This window comes from Arachis duranensis, chromosome 4 (genome assembly GCF_000817695.3).
Source record: "Arachis duranensis cultivar V14167 chromosome 4, aradu.V14167.gnm2.J7QH, whole genome shotgun sequence".
Taxonomy (NCBI): domain Eukaryota; kingdom Viridiplantae; phylum Streptophyta; class Magnoliopsida; order Fabales; family Fabaceae; genus Arachis; species Arachis duranensis.
Window position 1 is genome coordinate 1,884,594 of NC_029775.3, and position 27,185 is coordinate 1,911,778.

General features: G+C 35.1%; 2 protein-coding genes across 4 annotated transcripts; both read left to right on the plus strand.

Annotated features, from left to right (window-relative positions):
- Positions 1-421: 421 nt before the first annotated feature.
- Positions 422-11,179, plus strand: LOC107482381 (SART-1 family protein DOT2). 3 transcript variants are annotated; one of them, XM_052260310.1, is made up of 13 exons: positions 422-670; positions 807-1,680; positions 3,089-3,212; positions 3,303-3,357; positions 4,699-4,812; positions 4,893-4,989; positions 5,099-5,165; positions 5,777-5,836; positions 6,075-6,687; positions 7,048-7,442; positions 8,415-8,635; positions 9,898-9,982; positions 10,628-11,179. In XM_052260310.1, exons 2-13 carry the CDS (start codon positions 863-865, stop codon positions 10,700-10,702), a joined length of 2,724 nt encoding a protein of 907 aa, XP_052116270.1. In that variant the 5' UTR covers positions 422-670; positions 807-862; the 3' UTR covers positions 10,703-11,179. The 3 variants fall into 3 exon arrangements, with proteins under 3 accessions (XP_052116270.1, XP_052116271.1, XP_015958312.1); XM_052260311.1 differs by having other exon boundaries at positions 819-1,680; XM_016102826.3 differs by having other exon boundaries at positions 855-1,680.
- A 1,553-nt stretch (positions 11,180-12,732) lies between these two features.
- On the plus strand, positions 12,733-26,176 carry LOC107482330 (DExH-box ATP-dependent RNA helicase DExH3). The gene is made up of 19 exons (XM_016102780.3): positions 12,733-13,049; positions 13,501-13,655; positions 13,827-13,914; positions 14,013-14,249; positions 15,196-15,291; positions 16,018-16,206; positions 16,397-16,556; positions 16,656-16,786; positions 17,873-18,043; positions 18,907-19,179; positions 19,565-19,759; positions 21,829-22,032; positions 22,594-22,663; positions 22,761-22,909; positions 23,542-23,850; positions 23,956-24,015; positions 25,222-25,374; positions 25,474-25,584; positions 25,784-26,176. Exons 1-19 carry the CDS (start codon positions 12,873-12,875, stop codon positions 26,174-26,176), a joined length of 3,321 nt encoding a protein of 1,106 aa, XP_015958266.2. The 5' UTR covers positions 12,733-12,872.
- The last annotated feature ends 1,009 nt before the right edge of the window (positions 26,177-27,185 follow it).

Sequence of the window (27,185 nt, forward strand, 5' to 3'; positions counted from 1 at the left end):
CATGTTCTTAACCTATGGGTATTTGACCTTATCCGAGGGTTACAAAAAAGATGCAACATTATTATATAACTTGATGATAATTTAAAGTAGAACTGAATTTTGTATATAAAAAAATATTAAATTATTAATTTATGATATTTTTTTAGTAGCTAAGGATCTTTTACATTTAGTGAAAGGTCTTTGGTTCAACATTCATTTAAAACATATTTTTATATAAATATATAACATATACATATATATAGATGCAGGTTGGTCGGATAGAGTTGAGACTCAACTCACACCTTATTTTACCCACTTCGTATCAAATTGACAACTCTATTTGATTGGATAGGGTCGAATTAGGCAGGTAGGATGCATGTTGCTACCCTTAAATATGCGCTATGTTTTACGGAAAAAAAATGGTTTGGCGGTGTTCAAAAAAAAAAAAAAAAAAAGAAGAAGAAGAAATAACAAGGTTCAACCGTTCAAGAAAATTGAAATTTGTCTCTCTTTGATCCTCTCTTTCGTTGCATCCTTTGTTCTCTGCTCGCACTTCTAAAGCTCCCGAATCTCCGCCGACTGTGTGGCTGAGACAGGAACAGGCAGCATCGCATCTTCCCATCTCCGGCGACGGTGACTCTGTCTTCTAGCGGCGCAGCAACCTTCGTCAATTTGAAACCTCTCGAGAGAGGTAAGCTCTTTTCGTCTTCAAAGGGTTCCATCAAACTCTTCCTCTTCTTCGTCGTTTCAATGTTTTAAGGCATTCGCAATGTCCTTCTTTACTAACTTTTCTAATTCGTTAACTTTAACTTAAGAATTCACTCTAGTTTTTGAAATAGGGTTGCGGTTATATATTAGTCTGGTTCTATCTGTAGAGGTTATCATGGATGTGGAGTGGTCTGAATCGCGGTACGAGGCCCGTGAAGGTAAAAAGGATAAAGATGATTCTCCGGTGAGAGAGCAATATGATGATGATTTGGATGAGAAGTCTAGCAAGCACAGAAGTAAGGATAGGAAGAAGAGTAGCCGAGGAGATGAGAAGGAACATCATCGAAGTAAAGACAGGGAACATCCAAAGAGGACTACCGACGAGGGGAGAGAGGTAGAGAAGGACAGAGTGGCTGGCAGGGAACGGAAGAAGGAGGATAGGGACGAGCGCGAGAAGGACAGGGGAAAAGATAGTAAGGCTAGGGACAAAGATTATGATAGAGAGAAGTATAGGGAGAAAGAGCGCGAGAGGGACAGGGATAAGAAGGACAGGAGTAAGGATAAAGAAAAAGATCGCGAGGCAGAGAAAGAGAGTGATCGGGCACGCGAGAAGGAAAAGGGAAAAGAGAAGAGTAGGGATAGGGATAGAGAAAGGGACAAGGCGAAGGAGAGGGAGCGCGAGAAGCATAGGGATCGAGAGAAGGAGAGGGAAAGCTATAGAGATAATGGAGACAAGGATAAGGGGAAGGATAAAATTAGAGAGAAGGAGAGGGATACAGATCGAGATAATAAGGAAAGGTCAAGAGATAGAGGAAGTAGAAAGACTCACGAGGATGATTATGAATTGAGTAATGATGATAGAGCAGACTATGATGACAAGAGAGATGAAGAGGTGGGCAAGATAGCAAAGGCTTCAAAGCTCAACGAAGATGAGAAAGATGGTGAATCCTCAGCACATCTGTCATCAGCAGAACTTGAAGACCGCATCCTGAAGTAAGTTGATTTGTTCTTACTTGATAAGTTTGCTTGCATTTATTTATTCAGTTACTATTGATTTATTTTTGTAGTTTGAACTCTTATCAACTGGTTTAATTTGCGATATAAGTTTGAGATGTATTGCTTTTTGCTTCTGGAAAGTTTATTACTATTGGGATTATGTTCATGATGTCAGGAGTTCTTTTGTAGGAAGCAGGAAATATGAAACTCTTTGATTTAGGATACTTTTATTAAGAGATAACTTTTGATAACTTACGTACTACATTCTAGAGAACGTTCAAAAGTATTTTTCTTTGAAATTTTTGTTTTTAAGATGTCGGTTAAGCAAATAGCATGTCTTGCCATGCTATCAAATCAGTAGAACATGTAACAAATAACATTTAACATAGTGGAAAGATTTAAGGAAGCTACATAGAATAATACAATAAGTTGATGTTAACATCTAGTGCTTCTGTATTAGAACCAGAATAAAAGGAATACTAAAGTTCTTTCTTTTTAAAGGTTCAAAAATGAATGTCATTTTGTTTTGCTTGGGTCTTTCTGTTTAATTAGTTTGTGTAGCGTCATTGAGATTGCTTATAAACTACACCCAATACTTTATTGCCATGTCATCACAAGTATGGTAGAATCCACTTCATTTTATATCACCAGGTTGTACAGAATGCCATTGTAGAACTATCCTTTAATATAATATTTTTCTTGTAAGATAGATGGCTTTCATATTCCTAAAATATTCTTACCCTTGATTTGAGTTTTGAATTATTTATTTTTTGTTTTAAGTGCAAGGATTTTTATTGTATCATACATTCATACTATCATATATCATATAACTAAGGTAAAATACATTTACCTCCTCTGAAGTTTGGTGCATTTTGAACCTTTTTCTAAAAATATACATTGAACTCCTCTGATGTAAGTATTACTCATGTACTCTTTTGAAGCATAAGTAATGAGTAATTAATTAAAGATAACAGTGATTCAGCAAGGTATATGAATATGAATATTAGCCAAAAGTTTGTATATATAGACAGTAGACCAGTTATAATATGGAGGTTCTTTTAGCAGAAGGGAAGAACAAGGGAAGGCACTGAGGGAGTGTTATTTGTGGGTATTATAAGTACAGAGAAAGGAAGGTACTTGTCCAGTTGTCCTTACTAAAACAGATGTATACTCTTTTCGTCGGAACAAATCCATTTCTTTTCTTCTTTTCTTGAAACCTTCAAAATTCAGCTCAATGATTCCAGTCATCTGTTCCCTTTGCATTCCTCCCTTACCATTTGAATATTTCATAAAATAATTTTCTCATTGAATTTTATCTGTCTTGAATGTTGATACTAGCATTTTATGTCAACCTGTTGGTTTATTGTTATATGAAATTTATTCTTTTGGCAATATTCTTTTTAAGGATGAAAGAAACGAGGACAAAGAAGCAATCAGAAACTGCCTCGGAGATCTCGTCATGGGTCAATAAAAGCCGTAAGCTTGAAAAGGAACGAGTGTTACAACGCTCAAAGATGTTTGAGGAGCAGGTTAGTTTCTTTATCTTCAAATATAATATGTTCGCAAATTGGTATTTTCACAATTTACATATGTAATCAGTGAAACACAATTTTTTATAGGACAACATTGCTGTAGAGGGAAGTGAAGATGAGGATACAGCTCAAGACACTGTTGGTATATTTCTTTCCTTATTTTCATCCTTCCCATCAATGAAAAATGATAAGTTGGAAACTTAAGATGCGCCTGATTTGCATTTTCATCGTCTATTTTCATTTTCAGAATTTTCTGTTCTTAAAATTTGTGAAGGAAAAAGAGAAAACAAGAGGTAAACAGAAAATAGGATTTTATTGTTTTTAGTGTTTTCTCCTTTTCCTTCATAAAATTCTAAAAGCCGAAAACACTGAAAATAAAAACGTGTGTCAAATGCACCCTTACTATTTCGAACACTTGATTTGTTGGCATTTTTGGAAAACCTTTAGGAAATAGCTGCAGACTTTTTATGTTAAGGTGTAGTTTCTGATATCCCAAAACCATAGTTTGGGTTAAAGCTATAGGAGACAAGCATTGTTTTGAAATACTAAAACCATGTTTTGGATTTAAAGCTACAAGCATTTGTGCAAACCATGACATGGAGCTTTTCTAAATGCTAAAGATGATATAAATTTTAAAGATGATATAAGTTGGCTACTTCTGCACCTTTCAAATATGTGGATACAGAAAATTATATTGTAGATAAATGAGTTTAAATAATTAATAAAGCATAATGGATTCATTATAAAAAAAAACGGATTCATATAAGTATCTAAGGAGCAGTATTTTAAGCATCATGACATATTTACTAAAAGATAGTTCCTTGTAAAATAAAATGATATAAAGAATGTTTAAATTATACGAGTTTCTCGCCTGGTGTGTGTGTTATGTGGGCAAATTCAGAGTCAAATTTACATATGTTTTTACATTGCCCTATAGCTGTTGTTTTATGGAACAATTTGTTTAGCATCTTTGATGAATGTTGGGTCTGCCCTGTAACCCTAGTCCAAGTCCTGTTAACTGGGATTGTGGTAGTAGAAAAGAGGCAAAATTCTTGTGCTACTATTTCGACTATTTCGTCGGAGCATAATGCACACACCTTCAATTACAGAAAGTAAGCATGTTTTATGGGATAGGATTAGATGTATAGCATCTATTTTTGGTGTAAAGTTCTTGATCTTTATAAGGAAATCTTTTGTTTTGTTTTGCCTTTGTATAGGGAAACCCTTATCAAATTTTTTTTTTCTAAATAATATAAATTTTATAATTTCTCTATTCTTACAATTTCAAATATTGCTAAAAAAATTATTCAAGAATAAAGCTTAACTTCAATGATACTGACACCATTATTAGTTGTGATAAACTCTGCAATAGAACTGCTACAAAATTGGATTTATTGTCATTTGAGACTCATTGGTGATGCCGCATATCTCTGATTGTTGATAATTATGGGGTTAAACAATGTATGTTGACTGCATTTGGCAGATAATCTTGCGGGGGTGAAAGTTCTTCATGGCATTGAGAAAGTTGTGGAAGGTGGGACAGTGGTTCTGACCATCAAAGATCAGCCAATACTAGCAGATGGTGATATTAATGAAGGTACTCTAGTTGGTTCCATTTTATAGTATTCAAGTACGAAATCTGTTAATGACATGAGTTTTTTTGTTCTCACATGGCAGATGTTGATATGCTTGAGAATGTGGAGCTTGGAGAGCAAAAGCGACGAGATGAGGCCTATAAAGCTGCAAAAAAGAAAACGGGCATATATGATGATAAGTAGGTTGACCAGTATATGTATTATTATTATTGTTATTGTTATTATTATTATGAAAATAAGAGTTAAATATAAATCAGAACTTTCATGAAGCTTGGCTCTCAATTTCAGGTTCAATGATGATCCCTCTGTGGAGAAGAAAATACTTGCCAAATATGATGATCCAGCTTCAGAAGAAGTAAGCTTTTCTTTCTTTTTACATTCTGATGGTCTAGAGCACGAGTTACTGAAGTATACTAAGTATTGCGATTCCTATTCTCTTAGGAGGGAAAAACAGCACAGCATAGATTTAAAAAAAAAAACTTTCAAGAATAGGAATATTACAGTAAATTCCGAGAATTCAATAATACAGAGCACAGGCACTTTGAGGTCTTGTTCCTTCCTGCCTAAAAGAAAAATAAGAGGAGAGAAAAAAGGGGGAATCTTCTCTTCAATTGCTTGGATGAAGAGAAAATGAAAATTATTTCAGAAAATTATAGTAAAGAACAGGATAAAATTTAAAAATTACTCTCTTTCTCTATTTTTGTCTTAGAAAGTGGAGGTACCCTCACTAATATATTTTTTTAAATTTCTCTTTTCGCATCATTCTCTCACATTCAATTATAATCCCCCAATTTGAATATTCACATTCCTTTTTTGGTATACCGCGTGGCCTGATACATTGTGACCTCTATTTTCCTTCCTAGACTAATGGAGAGGCCCAGGGGTCTAGCACATTCCATAGCCATAGATGCTCTGCGGATTCTTTCTTTCAATGCTTTGACTCCTCTGAGTTATTTTTTTATTCAGGGTATAACTTTGGATGAAAAGGGAAGATTCTCAGGTGAAGCCGAAAAGAAACTTGAAGAGGTTGGTTATGATTTTTTCCCCAGTTACATATATATGAAACATGTTGAGATCAGTTAAAGATAGAGATCGAATTTTCTGGGTATAGGAGCTTGCTATGACCAGAAGATTGTTTTCTTATCGTTTACATCGATATCTATCTATTATTCTTTTATTATCACTTCTTCCTCTTGGATACAGCTCAGAACTGTTTTGGTCACATGATGTATCTGATGCATATCCTTGTTATCCCTATTGCCAGCTGCGAAGAAGGTTGACAGGTGTTTCAACAAATACTTTTGAAGATCTTAATTCATCGGGAAAGGTATCATCAGATTACTTTACTCATGAAGAAATGCTTCAATTTAAGAAGCCCAAGAAGAAAAAATCTTTGCGCAAGAAAGATAAGCTTGACGTCAATGCCCTTGAAGCTGAGGCTATATCTGCAGGATTGGGTGTTGGTGATCTTGGTTCTCGGAAAGATGCAAGGAGGCAAGCTATCAAGGCTGAGCAAGAAAGATTGGAGGCTGAGATGAGGAAGAATGCTTATGAGGCTGCTTATGCTAAGGCAGATGAAGCCTCCAAATTACTTCGTTTAGGACAAACAAACACTATGAAGACAGAGGAAGATGAAACTCCAGTTTTTGCTGATGATGATGAAGATCTTCGCAAATCCTTAGAAAGAGCAAGAAGACTAGCTGTCAAGAAGCAGGAACAAGGGATATTTGGTCCTCAGGCTATTGCAAAGCTGGCCACATCAACTCACAATGATGAGACTGTAGATGATCAAAACCCTGGAGCCGGAGAATCACGGGAAAACAAGGTGGTCTTCACTGAGATGGAAGAATTTGTTGGTCGTCTCCAGATTGACGAAGGTAAATTACAATTGTGTATTTCTAATTTAATTATATCCCCAGAAGTGTGAGTTCCCTTATTAAATATAAAATCTAACCATTATCTTTCTTGTGCTTTAGACATGTTTTTGGATGTTCAAGATATTCGGATTAATTAGCAAGCAAAATGTTGTATTTGATCATAAGTATTCTCTGGTTGATACGAGTTATGTTGTTCTTTTGATAGTCTTCTGTCGTGTTCTTGTTGACATTTATGTCCAGGGTGCAATAATTATGAGCAATAAGCTCATTGGAACTGTCGGAGAATAAATTATGTAAAGAGAAAGTTGATAATAGGTATATGACATTATAACTTACTATGTTGCCTTTCTATTTTTTCAGAAGCACGTAAGCCAGAAAGCGAGGATGTTTTCATGCATGATGATGAAGATGCAAGTGCAAATGCAAATGCAAATGCTCCTGACGAAGGAAAGACTGATGAGGCTGGTGGGTGGACTGAAGTTAAAGAAACAAATGTGGATGAACAACCTGATTCAGAAGACAAGGAAGAGGTAGTTCCCGATGAAACTATCCATGAAGTAGCTGTGGGGAAAGGATTGTCAGGGGCACTGAAACTGCTTAAAGACAGAGGGACACTTAAAGAAAGCATTGAATGGGGTGGCAGAAACATGGACAAGAAGAAAAGCAAATTGGTTGGGATCGTAGATGATGAAGGAAAGGAAGAACAAAAGAAAAAGGAGATTCGCATCGAGAGAACAGATGAATTTGGGAGAATTGTGAGTCTTACATGTCCTTATTTGCTTTAATTATAATTTTCTTTTCTAATATTATTTAGGTGCAGGGATGAAAAAAGATTCACATTAATTTGCATTGAATGAGCTGATACCAAAACATTATGAGTTTGACCTCAGTCTACTAATACCTAGTCAATGTTGCTGTTTTATAACTGAGTAGTTCCATATCAATTCATTTGAGCATAGAAATAAAAAATTTTAAGGGAGGATAACTAGGTGAAATGAAGCACTGTCAGGTAATCATTTTATTGGGAGAACATAAATAGAGCCCACAGTTCCCAGATGCAGTTGGTCTATGTCTGTATGCTCTATTGATATGTGTAGGTTATGGTGTGATTTCTTCTAATAGCCAATAGGAATGATGACATTTTGTAAATATGTGAGTAGTGCAATTCTTTTGCATGTATGTGTTAGGGACTTGGGTATTATGCAATGTCCAAAGTCCAACATCGAATAGTATGGGATACTTGACGTATTTAAGGGGAGTGGTTCTTCCATTTTAATAGTTAGCTTTTAAGGTGTGGTTTCCCGTTTTCTTGGGTGGTTAACAAATGGTATTAGAGACTAGGTTGTCAGTGGCAAGGGGCTACCTTTAGGTTGGATTATGGTAAATATGAAATACGTTGGTTCTTTAGGGCCGGTGTGTTGTTAGGTACTTGGGTATTATGGGGTGCCCAAAGTCCCAAATCAAATAGTATGGGATGGTTGATATTGTATTTAAGGAAAGTCGTTCTTCCTCCTTAATAGTTAGTTTTTAAGGTGTGGCTCCTCACGTTCCTTAAGTACTTAACAGCATGTGTGTATATTTAGGTTTGTGTTCTTATTTTTTGATATTTAAGTGTACACACGTTTGAGTATTTTTAGTCAATGCCTTGCACGATACATTACAATGTTTTATTTGGAAATTGTAGTGGAACATCAGATCTTAATTTCATTTCCCCTCTACTGCTGCAGTTGACTCCAAAGGAAGCCTTTCGGATGCTTTCTCATAAATTTCATGGTAAAGGACCTGGTAAGATGAAGCAAGAAAAGCGTATGAAGCAATATCAAGAAGAATTGAAGATGAAGCAGATGAAGAGTTCAGATACACCCTCACTGTCCGTGGAGAGAATGAGGGAGACTCAAGCTCGATTGCAGACTCCTTACCTTGTTCTTAGTGGTCATGTCAAACCAGGGTATGTTCTTGACTTCAAAGACTAAAATTTGTTGAGTTTTCAATAAAATTAGTTGTTATGTACTTTTTAATAAAATTCCTGGATTGGTGAAAAAAGTTGGAGCTGCAATGAGGGACATGCTTTCTTAAATTGGACTATAATTTCTCCCTTCCCCTAAAGGATACTTCTTTTTTCAGTAACATGTCGCAGTTAGAACACTAATGTTTGAATGCTTATAACACCAGTTGCTGGTGTTAGTTTAGTGTTCTATATCTCATTTACGGTTTTCTATACAAGAGTTACCTAGATAATAGATATAGCATAGGTTTAGGCTGCTTTTTAAAAGTGTAGTTGTTTGGGGATATAGGTGCCCTCAAACAACACTACTCATCGCCTGAGGGGTATTTCTATTATGTTGAAAGATTCCTTGTCAGATTACAATTAGTCTATGATTGGTTTCCTGCTCCGTTTTCTACTTATTTCATTTTATATTTCCACATTATTACTCTTTTCAGAGCCTTCATTTCATGCTGGGATAAGTGTTTGGCATTGCATATTAGCAGTTCTGTAGGTGAACTTGTTTTTGTTTGGCTACTTGGAAATTACTCTCATCTCAAAACATCAAAAGCTATCTCATATTTAAATTCCAATATACAGTGGAATAATATTTGGCATGAAACATATGAGGGATGTATTTATTGCTCCGACAAATTCCTTCTCTTCACTGTACCAATATGATTGGATCCTTGTCCATTAAGGGTTGCTCTGGAAAATGTATCCAATTAAATTTTTTCTCTTTGTCTACTGTCTGATAAATTCACTTCTCATTTCAAAACCCCAACTACTATAATAGTCTATCTTATGTTTGATTTCCAGTATTCACTGAAAGTCTAAATTGTTTTCAGCTTGAAACAAACTCTCTTATCCTGGTTTTGTCAGTGATAAATTCTTCTGTCTCTGCATCTGAATTATCTCTGAAATTCCAGAACTACGTTTTCTTTAAAGAAGTGTTTTACTGTTTTTGACATCTGTTATGCTATCAACTAAGTTACAAACCTCAAAACCAAAACATCATCAGATTGTGCTGGCAGTTGGAATCTGATGAAAAACTAGTATTTTTCCTGACTGATATGCCAGTGAAATTAAAGTGTTTTTTTCCTGTATTGTGCACATTTCTTTTAATTTCAATATTTAAATAAATATAGCAAATATTTTCATGGTAGGCTTTCTCTTTCTCTCATTTTCTCGGTCAATATACTCACGGAAGTTGTTTTTATTCACAGACAAACTAGTGACCCAAAAAGCGGTTTTGCTACAGTTGAGAAGGATCTTCCTGGGGGCTTGACACCCATGCTTGGTGATCGGAAGGTAATATAAAGCTTGCAATATTTTGTTCTCTCGTGCATAATTTTGCATTAAACCAAGAAGGAAACTACAATAAGGATATACATAGGTATAACTGCATCTCACCATATTTGTTGCATTTTCATTTTCTCAAGATTCTATTATATTATATTTGGTTTTCATTCCAAGTATTGTTATAACAAGCCCTGCCAAACTGCCATGACCTATGAATGTTCAAGTGTCCCAGTGAATTCTTGTGGTAGCTTTAGGCTAAAAGATATATGATTTTTTAAGGCTCTGAGATACATTTGAATGCTTATCCTTCAAAAATTGATATATCTGGTTTCCTGTATAGGTGAATGCTATTTGTAGGAAACTAGGAATGTTTAGAATTCCTAGAAAATCTGAGACGCACTTTTGATTCGAGTGTAGAAGCATACTACTGTAATCTTGTTTTATGCACTGCTCTATGCTGATTACATTTGGAGCTTGTTCAGTATCTTTGATCCTGGAACTTCAAATCAGTTTTTAGTGTTAGAGATGGTGAATGTTATAGTTACCTAGCATGTGTTTATGAGTCCTACCCATCTTTAAGCATAATTTGCTTCATGCATTCAATTTGAACAGATGCATATTCTCTTATTAAAGTTCGTTTTTCACTTGTTTCAGGTAGAGCACTTCCTGGGAATTAAGAGGAAAGCTGAGCCATCAAACTCCGATACCACCAAAAGGCCCAAGACTTGACTCCTTTTCATCTAATTATGTTTATGTTATGCTAATACATGACTGTATAATGCCTTCATCTATTCTCTTGCTGACAGCAGAGATGAGCAGCGGAAATTTCATCCTGTTTCGGAACTTCACATTTCGTTGGCAAATGGCAAATCATGATATTCTTGCAAGATGTCCATTGGTAACTTGAATGTAATTAGCTGTCTGAGACTGACGGCTGGGCTTATGTTTTGTCTCCTAAGATCCTAGATTCCTCTCTAAAAAAAGTTCTAAAAAAGAGGAAGAGTTTGGTTTTAATCCAAGCTAAATTTTTGGATATCATCTATCTTGGGTTGAAACACTTTTTTCATTCGTTTGTTTCTCGTGTACATTTTACGAAGTAATCTATCTGCAATCATGGTATCGTAGAACTAATTGTGACAAATATTAATCTGGGTTCCTAATCCCATGAAAATTATGTCTTAAATAGAATGAATACTACTTTTGATATGAGCGTTTACAATTCCAATTATAAAGGATGTAAATTATTTATAGGAATGAATTTTTTTAATTTTTTTAATTATTTGGTAAGGTGTGATATCTCATTTTATATTTTTTAAGTGAGATTAAGAAAAAGAGAAAATAACGAATAAATCACAAAAACGTGATGCAAGGTTTACGTTCTTCTTCTTCTTCCTCTTTCTCCTCTTCTTCTTCTTGCTGCACGTTCTTCTTCCTCTTTCTATTCTTCTTCTTCATTTACGTGTTTTTCTCTCTATTTTCTTTCTTTGTTATTCTCGATTTTCATTTTTTTTACATCAAACTCTGAAATCGTTTTTGAAGAAGAAGCAGCAGAAGATGAGGAGGAGAAAGAGAAAGAGTTCTGAAATATGTATAAGGTGCACTTTAACAATTTTGGGTGAAACAATTTTGGGTGTATTTCTTAAATTCTTTGGGTGTATTTTTGTAATCCTTTGGGTGTATTTCTATAATCATTTGGGTGAATTCATGTACCCGTTTGGGTGTATTTTTGTAATCGTTTGGGTGTATTTCTGAAGTTCCATTATCTTCAAATTTGGCAAGAAAATTGTTTTCATGAAGGAAGAAGAAGAAGAGTCGTTCATAATGCATGGTGATGGTGAGTAGCGCGCTTTGAAAACAAGAAGTTGTTGAATAACGTGCATTTTATTTACTCTTGAATGTGGAAGTGTGTAATGCGTTAATTAAGTGTAATGCGTGTGTTTTAGTGGACTTGTAAGACTTGTAAGCCAAAAAGACAGGCCCTCTAAGAAAAAATATATAAAAAAAAATTAAATGATAAGAGATTATATTTTATCAAACAATTAAAAAAATTGTAAAAATTCACTTTGGGTACTAAACGATGAAAATTAATTATTATTATTTTTAATTTTTTTCAAAATGCAACATTTTTTTTAGAATCTGACACAACTCTCAATTATCATAGTGAATTCTTGAGACTTTAAATGCACTTAAGTTGGATTCCTAGTATTAGACCTAGAGAAATAATCTAGAACAAATTTAAATTGTTCCATCAAATTCAAATTGTTGTACTTTTGTTGTCTGTGGGGTGGTATTTTTGGTTTCAATTTGTTGGTTTATTATTTTTTTTGTTACTTACTCTCTCTTAATTCGGTAAATTAAGAACTAATTTGTTGTGGTATTGAACTATATTTAAGAATTTACTGTTGGTCAATAAATTATCGTATATACAAGCGGAATTCGAATATTCGATACTTAAATGAATTAATGAGCTAACTATTAGACCAACCTAATTTAGTTTGTTGGTTTATTATTAAGTCTTAATGAGATTAGGGAATCAAATTGTTTTCTGGTATAGAGCTTGTTTGAGTGAATTTTTAAAATTTTTTTTAAGTTATATTTTTTTAAAAGATCTTATGAAAAAGTAAAAGTAATTTTATATTTGGGTATCTCATGCAAAAATTTTTTTTTATCTATTAAGTATGTTTGGATATAACAGTATAAAAAAATTTTTGTTTATTTATTACATAAAAAACATTTTTTTTTAAAANCTCGCTACCCTGATCGGCGGGTTGGCTTGCCGTATTGACAGCTCTAAATTTATTACTTACTCCCACGGAGCAATCCACCTTATTCAGCTGAAACTGAAACACTCAAACGGTGGTTAAAGGTAAAGCCGCATCGACATGCCTGAACTTCAACAATGCATTCTTTTCTCATAGCACGTCTCAGGTGCCTCCATCTTCCCAAAAATCACCTTTCTGTTCCTTACACTTTCAAACTCAGATTCCAACGTTTCATTTCAACGCGCCTCTTCTCTCGTTATGCATTCGAGCAGTTCTCCGACGATGAATATGACTGCGATTTCGAGAACCACCACGTATCTTTCTTTTCTTATTTTTTATTTTTATGTCTCATTTTTTTGAAATATACTTTGGTGTTTGGTTTTGCTGGAATTCTATAATTTAATACTTTATATCCGTCTTTTGATTGCTTAAATCAAACAGAATTCGAATTTGACCTGAAAGTTTGTTCTTTCATTACTGAAATCTTCTTGGCATGGCAACGTAGTTGCTATCATGTGACAGATGCTCCTTTTTTGGTTTTTTTAATTTTTGTTAAGTAGCGATTTTTTATTTGAAGTTAATGTTATGATGAATGTTTGCTTCTGACACTGTTTTGATTTAGCAGTGGAGTTGGAATTTTTGTTATTCTTCCTATCAATATTCTATTCTTAGTGATTATCTTCTGAAAACCATGATAAGCTTTGTCATAAGGTCATTATTTTGTGAATTCATTGGTTAAAAGAAAATGGAATGGTTATATTGCAGGCATCGTCCACAGTGGTCAACGTGGATGAATGGAAATGGAAACTCAGCATGCTGTTACGCAGCGAAAAGGACCAGGAGATTGTATCTAGAGACAGAAAAGATAGGAGAGACTATGAACAGATAGCTAACCTTGCCAAACGAATGGGACTTTACAGGTACATAAACAGATATTTATTTAGGCGGTGTGGAATGAGCTGCAAAGTTGTCCCATTGCTTGAAGTATCTTCACTTTGATTGACTTTTGATGGTTAAATTCAAATTGCAAATGAAGATCTGCGGGTTTTCATCAATCATTGACTGTTATTGTCATTTACTGTAAAGTACAGTGAGTTGTTTGGGAAAGTGGTTGTTGCAAGCAAGGTGCCTCTTCCTAACTACCGACCAGATTTGGATGACAAACGTCCACAAAGGGAGGTAATAACTTGGGGTTGGATAGGTATGGTGGGGTGCTTCAAATTATAACAAGATTGATGTCAGCATAGAATATTAAACCTAATACTTCATTGTTGCAGGTGGTGGTTCCACTAAGCTTGCAAAGGAGGGTTGAGGGTTTGTTGCAGGAGCACCTTGATAGACTTCATTTGAATTCTGAAAAGGCAATTGGCAAGGGGGATTATGTTACACCCCCTGGTCAGGATAACGATATAGATTTGGATGAAAATGCTGATTCATTTGTGGATGGATCTGTTATGGAAAAGGTTCTGCAGAAGAGGAGTTTAAGGATGCGTAATATGCAAAGAGCTTGGCAGGTTTTGCTTGTTTTTGTTTAGTTTATTGATTCTGTGTTGCATATTTTCTTTGGTCTCACATGCTTGAATTAGTGAGTAATTGTCACAAGTGCGACTCTGTTGTGTTTATTCTTATAATTTGTTAATTCATTGCTCGTTTTGGATTTCATATCTGATTTATCAATTGAAAGGGGTTAGTTATTCCAAGTTAGAATACAAATGTTGACAGCTGAAGAAAATGCACCCTATATCTCACTTGATTCATACATGCCACAGGAAGAAGCCTTGTTCTTATTTCCATTTCTTGTCAACTATATTGTTTAGTCTCTTTCATAACCTGTGGTTATTTAGTATGAGGAAAAAGGAAAAATCGTTTTGTTAAAAAATATTTTTTTAATTGATTATAATTGATATTGTTGCTACTCTATTTCTTGGCTTGGAGCACTTTTGGTAAGCTTCTATAAACGAAGTATTGTAGTTGGCAGAGACTTTGTTAATCCAAATTGCATTTGCATTTTGCATTCCACCTTTAAAATTTTCCCTAGAAGGCTCATCGATTAAGGTTTTTGCTTGTCTGTGTTAAAAAGTTTTCAAATGAAGCCATTTGGTAAATGCGGTTCAATAATAATATCATAGATTCAGAACTCACTTTTCTCTATTTTGTCTCTCTTTCTCAAATTCTTGATAACTACTCTGACATAAGGTATATAACTATGATGTCTTGGTTTCAGTATGTTCTGTTCGGCCTTCTTTGTGTATATCCTCGTCAATCTCTGGGTTTTCTACCAACAACTCACATTGAATTTATATTCTCAGATGACATTTTAAAGTAAACAAAAAGAAAGGATAATACACATATTTTACTGCATGGCTGCCCTTATAATTATATTTTATGAAGTAGAATGCCCTTGAAGTAATTTATACATTTCCTTGGCTCAACATTATATATTTTTTTACCCATTTATAGGAATCACCTGAAGGAAAGAGGATGCTGGAATTCCGGAAGTCTCTTCCAGCATTCAAAGAGAAGGAAGGTTTACTTCAAGCTATAGCTCGGAATCAGGTGTGTTTGCCAATTGTATTTGATAAGATGTTTTCCAGGATCAGCTATCTGTGTGTTTTATTAGTTTGGACTTTGAAAATCAACACTGTATGATATTCAATTCTGTATGTTAATGCTTAATTTGGAAGATATGTACGTCAACATTCCTGTCTATATCTATATTTGTATATAATACAAATTTAGAAACAAATACAGCTTTTACTTGCAAGAACAATAATAAAGATTCAACATAGCTAAATAACTTAAGTCACATTATTTCCTTCTTAACACAAACTCCCTAAAGATTACTATGCTTTAAGCTTGTGACAAATACCCTTTACCGATAATAAAAATAAGGAACACCATTAAAGATAGCTGAGGCAGTAGCTTGAAGTTTCCTAGCAATGTAACAATAGACACAAGTCCTCCAAGTTCAAGAAAATTTAAAATCCTGAATAAAGTAGTAAATTTACCATTGAAAAACTTCGAACTTTGAAACAAAAGGCTGCTAAGCTATGTACTTAATAGAATTCTCATCATGATATGTGGTTGAGACGAGAAGCAGGTTGTTTTCAACAATTTAACCTCATTTTGTAATTATTTAACTTGAAATCTTTCAGCTAATGAACTTCAAACACTCCTGTCTGTGTTTGTAACTTTTCATGGGATGAATTGAAAGTAGTGAACAAATTTGGGGCTCCTATGCAACTAATTGATTCCGTATCTTTATGAATATTTGTCATGCAGGTGATAGTAATATCTGGAGAGACTGGCTGTGGTAAAACTACTCAAATTCCTCAGTATGTATTAGAGTCAGAGATAGAGTCTGGCCGTGGAGCATTTTGCAGCATTATTTGCACACAACCTCGAAGGATATCTGCCATGGCTGTATCTGAGAGAGTGTCATCTGAGAGAGGCGAGCCTCTCGGTGAAACAGTAAGCTCTGCCTTTTAAGGAAATGGACCAAAAGACAAATGCATGTAATGTATGGCAATCATGAATACAAATGTAATTTTTCATGCAGATAATAAAACATGGATATAAACTACTGTTTCTTTTCAATGGGTTTTTAAAATTGGGGATATCTTTGTGTTGCTGCTATACGACAACAGAGGTTTTTTGATAGGTTGGTTTCAAAGTTCGATTAGAAGGAATGAAAGGAAAAAACACCCATTTGCTCTTTTGTACCAGTGGTATATTACTTCGAAGGCTGCTGAGTGATCGAAACCTGAACGGTATAACACATGTTTTTGTTGATGAAATTCATGAGCGAGGCATGAATGAAGGTAGTTTCCCCTATTCACATAATTTTTAATGCCTTACAAATAGCTAGGGAATTAATCAAGTAGGTTTATGTTTTCTAACTATGATGTTGTCACTGTCAGACTTCTTACTGATTGTGTTGAAGGATCTTCTTCCACGTCGTCCAGATTTAAGATTGGTTCTAATGAGTGCTACCTTGAATGCTGAGCTTTTTTCTAATTATTTTGGAAGTGCACCAACGTTTCATATTCCGGTACGCTGATCTCAAGTTTATTTTTTATTTGAGCTTTATTTGTATTGACTCTTAAACTTTCGAGTATATTGGCTTACCCATCATAGCTATTGGTTACTTATCTGTATTGAACATGCATTGACAACTTAAGATATATGCAGGCGGTTGGGTGCATGCAACCTTATCTCCAAATCGATGCTTAATCTGTACTCCATTAAAGGCTATTTTAAATCACAATATATCGGTTCTATAATCTGTTTTTAGCATAGGTCTTAGTGTGTACTTGTCTAAGCTTCCAAAGGCCCCAAAACTGTTATCAACAAGAGTATCTGTATTCTGTTTGTAACATAGGTCTTAGTGTGTACTTGTCTAAGCTTCCAAAGGCCCCAAAACTGTTATCAGCAAGAGTAAAATGTTTTGTTTTGGAGACTTCAGTCATTTCCTTTACAGTGTCCAAAAGCTGACACATTCACTTCGGTCACCAATATCTGTTTAGAAAACTAAGCAGTTTTGGGTATCTCAAACTTGCTTGATTTTTTTTACAGATTCTTTCAATGGTTTTTATTGCTTTTTAAAATTTAGAGTAATCCCCAGACACACTACATACTGTAGCAATAGAAAACTTCTACCTGAAAAGTTGTGAAATGTGATTAGTGCATAACATGATACTTTATATCATTTGCTTTTTGTTTCATGAGAATTTTACTACAGGGCATTTTAGTTACAAAGTTAGTTAATCTGTTGGCATCTGGTTACAGTTAGCCATACCAATTTGTGATTTACAACACATGTATAAATTCTGTTTTGATGCTTCAAATTCAATATTGGATACAGTTTAACATTATTATAGTCTCGAGTTTTCCTCACTACTCACCCCTCTGCTTTTCTTTCTATGATTATGAAATCTAATATAATAGAACCAATACAAAGAAGTCTGTTGGTGGTATAGCTTACTAGATTGTGGAAACAAATTGTGAATCTGTGCATTCATCATTTCCTTTATAATACTACAATGCTTATATATCTCTTCCTGTAATTTTAGTTACATGTGTGATTAATGTTTATTCATGAAAACAAATGTTTTGAGTTAATATGTTCATTCCTCAGGGCTTCACCTATCCTGTGAGAGCTCACTTCTTAGAAGATGTTTTGGAAATGACTGGGTATAAGTTGAATTCTTTCAACCAAATCGATGATTATGGTCAGGAGAAAATGTGGAAAACACAAAAGCAGCTAGCACCGCGAAAAAGGAAAAATCAGATCACTGCCCTTGTTGAGGTATGAAGCTTAATTTGAATGACGGTTGAGGAAAGTAGTGAGGGTCTCCCAAATCCTTAAGTGAGAAAGATTTGTTGAGTAGAAACGAGGTTACTAATGTAGGTAGAAGAGGAGCCAGTGACTATAATGTCATTAACATACACAAGAATGTAAGGATGTGTGAGGGGTTGCTTTCTTAAAAATAAGGTGTCACACCTAGTGTTAGTGAAACCGAAGCTACGAAGGGAGGCTTTGAGTGTCTCAAACCAGGCACTAGGGGGCTTGTTTGAGCCCATAAAGTGACTTGTTGAGTTTATAAACAATGCAGATCCGTCTGAGAAGCCTTCGGGGTTCGGGCTTATTCATGTAGACGACTTCTGTTAATATCCCATTGAGAAACGCATTATTAAAATTCAGTTCCCCAGTGGCTAGCAATGAGTTAAAGCTAAGGTCAGAATCACTCAAATGGTGGCTGGCTTCACCATTGGTGAAGATGTCTCTGAATAATCCACACCAATCTTTTGTATGAACCTTTTGGTCAATAAGTCAAGCTTTGAATTTATTAATGCTGTCATCTGGGCAGCTCACTTTATTACTTGCATCCCCCATCACAAGGTTTGGGTGCCAAAAAATTTTTATCTTAATTTTGGACTCAAATATCTTCTCTCGGAACACTGACAGATACAGCATGAAGTGTTCTTATTGTTTTACAAGTTCAACAGTATTCTGTGAATGATATGCAATTGTTTTTTTTTTTAATTTGAAAGAAAAAAGAAACTGACCAAGCTTTTGGATATTCTATTTTCACTTAAAAAACTGAAACTGATTTCTGTGAACTGCATTATGTTGAAAAATTAAGATGTTTCTTTCGTAATTTTGGACAGGACGCACTTTCTAAATCGAGTTTTGAGAGCTACAGTTCCAGGGCACGTGATTCACTAGCAGCGTGGGCACCTGATTGCATTGGATTTAATCTTATTGAGGCCGTTCTGTGCCATATTTGTCGTAAGGAGCGACCGGGTGCTGTTTTAGTGTTTATGACTGGATGGGAGGATATAAGCTGTTTAAGAGATCAGCTTAAAGCACATCCTCTCTTAGGAGATCCGAATAGGATTCTGCTTCTAACATGTCATGGTTCAATGGCAACTTCTGAACAGGTTAGATATTTCCTTGCTCATACTTTTGGATGTCATTCCAATATCTTGTACTGCCTTACTCTTACTTTATTCTTTCTCTTTCTTCTGATTTGTTTTACTAATGAAACTGTCCTATCTGATTCTAATAACTAATGGAGTTAAGTCATTTCTCATTTTCTTAGATTATCTTATGTTTCACCATTAAAACTTGAATTATATAAAATAATAATGGATTGTTCTGTTTCATTGAAGTTCTTTTTGGCTAAATGATGATATATAATCTGTTGTGTATTTTGAGAGACATATGTAACCTTTCTTTTTTTGAAGGTTATAATTGATAATTGATGATTAATTTTTAATTTGGAACTAGATAAGTGATTCGTTCTTTTGTCTTCTATTTATGTAGAAAATCATATTTGAGAGACCACCTCCTAATGTAAGGAAAGTAATACTTGCCACAAATATGGCTGAAGCAAGTATTACAATCAATGACGTAGTATTTGTAATTGACTGTGGAAAAGCAAAAGAGACCACTTATGATGCTTTGAATAACACACCATGTCTACTACCTTCTTGGATTTCACAAGCATCTGCTCGTCAGGCAAGTATGCATTCTCCTAAGTTATGTTCGTTGCATTTTCTTTTATTCTAATTGTTACATGATTATTGACGATGCACTCCTAATGAATATCTCTGTATTGCCTATTACGTATTTTAATATTTTTCTTTTCTTTTTTCCTGATAAATATAGCTAGGTTATTGGACTGAAAAATAGTGTAGCCTTTTGTTGCTTCTTTATTTTATAAAAATGTTTGCAGTCTCACCCTTGGTGGCGGCTACTGTGGCTTCCTGACCTAGAAAAATCTGATTACAAGTCCTAGGTCACTCTCAAGAACTCATGTTCCAAGTCTGTCTACCCTTGTCTTCCATTGCCATTTACATTATAGGAACTGTGGTTAAAGTCTATCCACACTATCACTTCACCTCCATTGGAATTGTAGTGGTGGCGGTTTATCTGTGGAGGCTACCAACTGGCCATGTGGTGTGCACAGGTTGGTGCAGGTGAGTGTGGTGGTTGGAATGGAGGAGTAGGAGTAAGAGGGAGATGTTACTAGGAATGGTGAAGGAATGGAAAATACGGTTGAATTAGACAGAGTGAGATGTGCATGTAGTTTGATCTTGGGTTATTCGAATACCAATGCACCGTCAACTATCACCTGCCTACAAGGAGATAGTTCAAACAGGCTGTGCTTTAGGGTTTCCAGTTCAGTGTGTGATGAGAAGACTTAGCTGTTTGAGCTGGAAGCTTGTTTGCAGGGGTTTGTGGAAGTTGAAGATGTCTCCAATGCTCCTTGAGGTCTACTACCTGATAGACATTATCATGCCATCACACTCTTGGGAGCTGCAATCCCAAATATTTGATCCTACTGGTGGTGCATTTTACAGAAAGATGGAAAAGATTGTTGGTGATATGTAGAATTTAGTATTATGTTGCCTAGGAAAGGTCACTACTAAAGCCTTGTAATTTTAGTAAATAGCAAAGATGAAGGGTGGAGATGGTGTGGTTTACAGGGCTTTGAGCAAGGCACCTCAGCAAAGAAATTTTCCCAATCAGACTATAGATTTACTTGATTAGTTGAGAGGGACTAGTTGGTGAATGTCACCACAGGCTTCCTTTCTAATAAAATTTATTTTTCTATAAATAAATAGAAAATGTAAGCTGTTCTTGCTTATTGCTGTTCTGTATTTTCTCAATTGAAGGGAGTGACATTAGCTTGCACATCACACTGTATCTTCTCAATTGGTGTTCAACTTTATTCTTCCATTTGATCCAGAAAATTTCATGCAGTTATTGTAATTTTTCTCCCAGATTTCCAGAAAATTCCCCAACAATATAGATGAATTCTATGGGGGCCAAGAAATTTGGCAACACTTAACAATGTAGGTAAATTTAAAGTCATATATTCAAATAATATAAAGTGTGACTTAAGTTTAGCTACACTTTTTAAGTTTTGCCAAAGTTTCATAGCCACCATAGAATGTAACTATATATATATATATATATATTAAAAATAAAAAATATTAGAAAAACAATCTAAATCTGATGGGAAAATAAATATAAGGACTTAAATAAAAGTTAATACCAAGGGCTTGCAAAATAAAACCCTAGGATCATGTATCTGAAATACATCCCTTAGGATCAATATCCATTTGGATAGACCCAGATTGCAATTTTTCTGTCGAGCCTTTTTTTGTTGTTTTGTAAAACACAACAGTAAGATCTTTATCATCAACATAGACATCCCTTTTAGCCATGTTTTCACATGAATTTCAGATTGATTGGAACAAACACAAGTGAAAATCCAATTGAAATAGACACTAAATCTCCATATAGGAGCACCAATAAACTCATAACAAGCACACAAATCCACAAGACACGATCTTATTTGATGGCATGAGTAAAAACACCACAAAACTCATAATAAGTACTAAATCCCTAAAATTCGAAATGTTAAGAGAGCAAGAAACGGCTTCACCCATTCACAATTGAATGTTACAAGTAATTGTAAATGTTGAGTCATTTTGTGCTGTGTGTTCATATGGTATACTTGCGTATGCTATACGCCGACACTTGCAACTAACATTCTTATTTGGCTTCATTGATTGCAGAGAAGGGGTAGGGCTGGTCGTGTGCAGCCAGGAGAGTGCTATCACCTTTACCCTAAATGTGTTTATGAAGCTTTTTCTGAATATCAACTTCCTGAGCTGCTCAGAACACCCTTAAATTCGCTTTGTTTACAAATAAAAAGTTTGCAGGTTGAGAGCATAGGGGAGTTCTTGTCGGCAGCTTTGCAGGCACCAGAGCCACGGGCTGTAAGTGCTATTGTTATTGTCCCTTGTTTATCTCTATTGCCTTTCTTCTGTATGTTAATATTAGATAGTTGTTATATCTGAAGGAAAATGTTATGCAAGAAATTGATGCATCATTGGTTTAAAACAATCATTTCTTTGGATGAAATTGTGAAAAATATTTAATTGAGGAACTATTTGCTGCTAGATCCTTCAATGAATATTGATATTCAAAGAATAATAATGTGTAGTATATTGTATTAACTTAATCAATCAATCAAGGGGTTGGTAAATTGGAAATAATTCTGGCAAGAGTTCCACTCATTTTTTTTTCTGCACAATCCATTTGGAATTCAAAGCTTTTCCTACTGTAAAATCTTTTGTTTGGACAGTTGTACTTTACAGGAATGATACTAGACGACATGCTATAACAGTACAGGTCTCCTACTATTTTGTCTCCTGATATGTGTATTATGTGTTCTATTATGAAACTAGTGTCACTGTTTAGTTTCACTGTTTATTTCTATCCAGATTTGGGATTGTTAGGCTGTTTCTAAACTTTCCAACAAAAATTTAATGAAATAGGTCCAAAATGCTATTGATTTTCTCAAGATGATTGGAGCATTAGACGAAAAAGAAAGTCTTACCCACCTCGGTTAGTCTGTTAATTCTGTTCATTTGTGTTGACTGTTATGTGTCTGTGGCTGTTTTTATTGATTATAATTATTTCCTTTGTCTCTTTTATTCATCAGGGAAGTTTCTCTCTATGCTTCCAGTAGACCCCAAGCTAGGGAAAATGTTAATAATGGGAGCTATATTTCGTTGCTTTGATCCTGTTCTTACGATAGTTGCTGGCCTTAGTGTCAGGGACCCATTCCTTTTGCCCCAAGACAAGAGAGATGTAAGGCAGCTTACTAACTTTTGGTGCATTGTAAAATCTTAATCATTCGTATATATTGATTGGGCTGCATAGCAAGGCAATGATACCAACTCTTGTTTCAATCACTTTATGATCTAATTTTTTGGTAAAACTTGTGAGAATTTTATATGGAAATAATTTGAATGTGGTTTTATAAGTCCTTTTTGCTAATCACATTTTTAGCATGATGTTGATAGCATGATCCTCTAATCACTTGCAAGCATAGCGACCTGCCTAGCATAATATGCTGGTAGTTAACATCAAATGCATTACTGACCTTATAAACCAAATGTGGGCTTGAGGAATTATTAACTTTTCTTCTCTTCATTGACTGAGTTTGCATTTTACATTTTGGTCACACAAGAACTCTTCTCCTGCATAAAATTCCCCCTTTCTTGGTATGTGATATTTGACGGTTGTTTCCTGTAATAGTCATTATATAATATGGTGGTGGATAATTGAGGCATTATCTATTATTTGATCCTTTCTCACTTTTTATTAGATATGCCAATTACCTTTTAGAGTTTGGCATATTATTGCTTGTTTCAAGCACTGATGCAATATAAGTTTTAACTATTACTGAAACTAATTATGACTATCGTGTTTGTGTTCAGTTAGCCGGAACAGCGAAGTCTAGGTTTTCTGCTAAGGATTATAGCGATCATATGGCTCTTGTTCGAGCATATGAAGGATGGAAAGATGCAGAAAGAGAAGGGTCTGCTTATGAATACTGCTGGAGAAATTTCCTCTCTGCCCAAACCCTTCAGGCTATCCATTCACTTAGGAAGCAGTTTAACTTCATTTTGAAAGAAGCTGGCTTGGTAGACACAGATGCTAGCCTCAACAACAAATTGAGTCACAATCAAGCTCTTGTGCGTGCAGTCATTTGTTCTGGACTCTTTCCTGGGATAGCATCAGTAGTGGTGAGCGATTTTCTCTTGTAAAACTATTCTTTAATACCTATTCTTGGCTTAGAAGTTAAAATTTCATTGTTTTAGTTATTTATTTTTTAATTCTTCCTCTTACAGCATAGGGAGACATCCATGTCATTTAAAACAATGGACGATGGCCAGGTTTTATTATACGCAGTAAGTGCCAAAGCAATACTTAGATGCCTGTATTCTTGTCGCTTTCAATGAATGTTCATTGGTTATCTTGTCCAACAAAAAATCTGCCCCATATTTTTTGGAATATCCTTTCGCAGTCTAGGTTATTATTGAATTGTTGCTGCCCTTATTTGCAAAGCATCTCTGTCTGTGTGAAATGTGGCATACATTAATTTGTTGTCTACATAGATATTGTGGGTGCTTTTTATTATTCTACTTTCACAAGTATTTAGGCGTGAAATTAACTATCATAGAGAATATTCTTTGCTTTATATTTCCTCAGGATCACAACCAAACCTTCGGGAGTCTTCGCTTGAAAACATTTGTTGCACTGGTTGATTTGTTTTTGGGTCTGTGTTTAACAATTGTTGTTGATATTAAATGAAAAAGTTCAAGTTAAGCCTCTCTCGCTATCTTTTGTGGAAAACCTTCGGACTTGTGTTGCTCTACATTTGAGTATTATTACTTTATGGAATTATGGACACCAGATTCTTGTGGTATCAAGCTTTTAAGTGGCACCTTTTCTTATTAGTTGTTTTATACTGTATAATTATGACTAAAAGATTAATGTGTGCGTGTGTGTGCGCGGGCGCTCTCTGTGTGTAATCTAATCATGTTTGTTGTATAACGATTAGAATGAGTTAACTAAAATTAGAGATTTCAGTTCCATTTTCATTGAAATTACCTTGTACAGTGTAATTTTACTTTATAGATTAGTGCTGAGTGTGTAATGCTTTCATCTGTCTTTTTTGCATAGTTAAGCCAATCTTTTCTCTCTGAGACCAAACATTTCCTAGTATTTTCACCATCTTGGAGCCTTGGAAACTATTAACCTACTGTTGCTTTTACTTGAATATATCCTTGTCTCGGGATATTAGGATTGGAAAGTCATCCCTTTATCAGAGTCTCATTTGTTCTGCTCATGACTCTCTTTAGGGAGTTTATTTTAGATACAAAAAAAGACATTGAGCTGCCCAGGTTTATTCTTGTGTTTTTTTTATCTTCCTTGATACAATGTTTCAAATTTTAGATGGTATATTATCATTGCATAGTTAATTAGTTATACCCTCTTTCTTATGATAATATGCTTGTCTATCAAAAGAATTATGCCACTTTTCTATTTCTCTTCTTTTTTTTTTTTTTTTTTTTTTTTTTTTGCTCTTTAACTGTTTCTTTGATTTTGAGCAGAATTCAGTGAATGCACGTTACCAGACCATTCCTTACCCATGGCTGGTTTTTGGTGAAAAGGTGAAGGTCAATGCTGTCTTCATCCGCGACTCCACCGGTGTATCTGACTCAATACTCATCCTCTTTGGTGGCGCTCTAAGTAATGGGATACAGGTGACTTGTTCATTGATACATATGTATCTTTCTGCTGAACATGCGGCTCCATGAAATTTCAATACCTTGACATGCGTTTCCCTGATTTGATGGTTTTAGGCTGGGCATCTGAAAATGTTGGATGGGTATGTCGACTTCTTCATGGATCCTAATTTATCTGATTGCTATTTGAAGATGAAGGAAGAGCTTAATAAGCTTATCCAAAAGAAGGTTAGCATATATACATTTCCTTGTCTTTCAAATCCTTATTTAATTTTCAATTCAAGAAAGTACTGCAGGATGTCTGTAAATTTCAAATTCGTCTAATAAAAGTTATTGTTAATAAAAGTTATTGTTAACGTAACATAAAATGCAATTTGTGATTGCTGGTGAAAGTTACATCAAGAGTAACAATTTTGTGCTGATGCAGCTCGATGATCCTAGCATTGACATTCACAAGGAAGGAAAGTATTTAATGCTTGCAGTTCAGGAACTGGTTACAGGGGATCAATGTGAAGGAAGATTTGTATTTGGCCGTGAAAGCAGGAAGCCCAAGCCCTCTAGCGACGAGAATAGATTTACAAAAGATGGGACGAACCCCAAGAGCTTGTTGCAAACACTGTTGATGCGAGCGGGTCACTCGCCACCCACATACAAAACAAAACATTTAAAGACAAATGAATTTAGAGCATTGGTGGAGTTTAAAGGCATGCAATTTGTTGGCAAACCAAAGAGAAACAAGCAGCTTGCAGAAAGAGATGCTGCTATAGAGGCATTGGCTTGGCTGACTCACACCTCTGACAATTATCAACGCTCTGGTTGATTGGTTTTCCCTGGTGAATGTGAGTCTAACTCATCCGTTTTATTTTTCCCTTCGTGATGAGTAGCAATGGATAATACCATTAAATGCATGATGGCGAACAAAGCAGCTGATATTCTTGGGTATAATATTCTGACCACAAATCACCTTAGTTTCCCTTTTATACCATAACTGATGTGTGAAGTTATGAATTATATAGCCACAATTTTTTCTTGCTGTTGAAGCATTTTTGAGTTTCTTTAGAAATCCATCCAGGAAACCTGGCATTAACTAAGACCCAATTTATCTGATACTTTTCTAGCAGGGGGGAAATGGTTTGGGAACACAATTTATCTGTAGAATATATAAATTTTCCCCTTTTATGGGGAGAAGGGTCGTTTGATAGGGGGAGTATATGGTATTTGACTTATGTAGTCATCCCTATTCAGTGAGATCAAGCATAGTGGTTTGATTTGATACAAATGGTATCAGGGGGTGGCATTGCATATAACTTTTTGTAGCAAGAGTCAATGAAATCTATTATATTCTCCTAGTTGTCTGTTTCCACTTAATATAAAAAGTATTCGATTGTCTCTTGAAGTTACTAGAGTGATTGATCCTTACAAGAGGGAACACCTGCTAAACAACTAGAAAGACAGAGCGATAGACGGAAGGTGTCCATTGCCGGCACGCTACCAGATCTGACGATGAGGTCGCAACTCTACCAAGCTCCTCTGCATGATCCCTTTATTCTAACATAACTGTAACTGCCATAACTGTGACAGGGCGTATCAGATCTTGTCGCTGCTCTTAGCCAACAGTGCTGTTGTGGGTGCTGCTAGTGTTGCTTGCAGGGTTCTGATGGACAGCCAGATCTGCACGTTCTACTCGTGTTCTACTCAGATCTACGCCCTTGAAGATCACAAAACGTCAAAGATGGGGTTTATGTTTTTGGTGAATGTGAGGGTTTGAGAGTTTGAAGATGATAGAAGGAGGTAGTTTGAACATTTAGCGCAATATTTAATTGGAATCA

Bases quoted from the DNA above. Each gene is read 5' to 3' on its own strand.
- LOC107482381 (XM_052260310.1), top strand. From the start codon at position 863: ATGGATGTGGAGTGGTCTGAATCGCGGTACGAGGCCCGTGAAGGTAAA. The intron at 1,681-3,088 runs GTAAGTTGATTT...ATTCTTTTTAAG, and splicing joins CTTGAAGACCGCATCCTGAA to GATGAAAGAAACGAGGACAA. The intron at 8,636-9,897 runs GTATGTTCTTGA...TTTTATTCACAG, and splicing joins AGTGGTCATGTCAAACCAGG to ACAAACTAGTGACCCAAAAA.
- LOC107482330 (XM_016102780.3), top strand. From the start codon at position 12,873: ATGCATTCTTTTCTCATAGCACGTCTCAGGTGCCTCCATCTTCCCAAA. The intron at 18,044-18,906 runs GTATGAAGCTTA...AATTTTGGACAG, and splicing joins AGATCACTGCCCTTGTTGAG to GACGCACTTTCTAAATCGAG. The intron at 22,664-22,760 runs GTTAGTCTGTTA...TTTATTCATCAG, and splicing joins AGAAAGTCTTACCCACCTCG to GGAAGTTTCTCTCTATGCTT.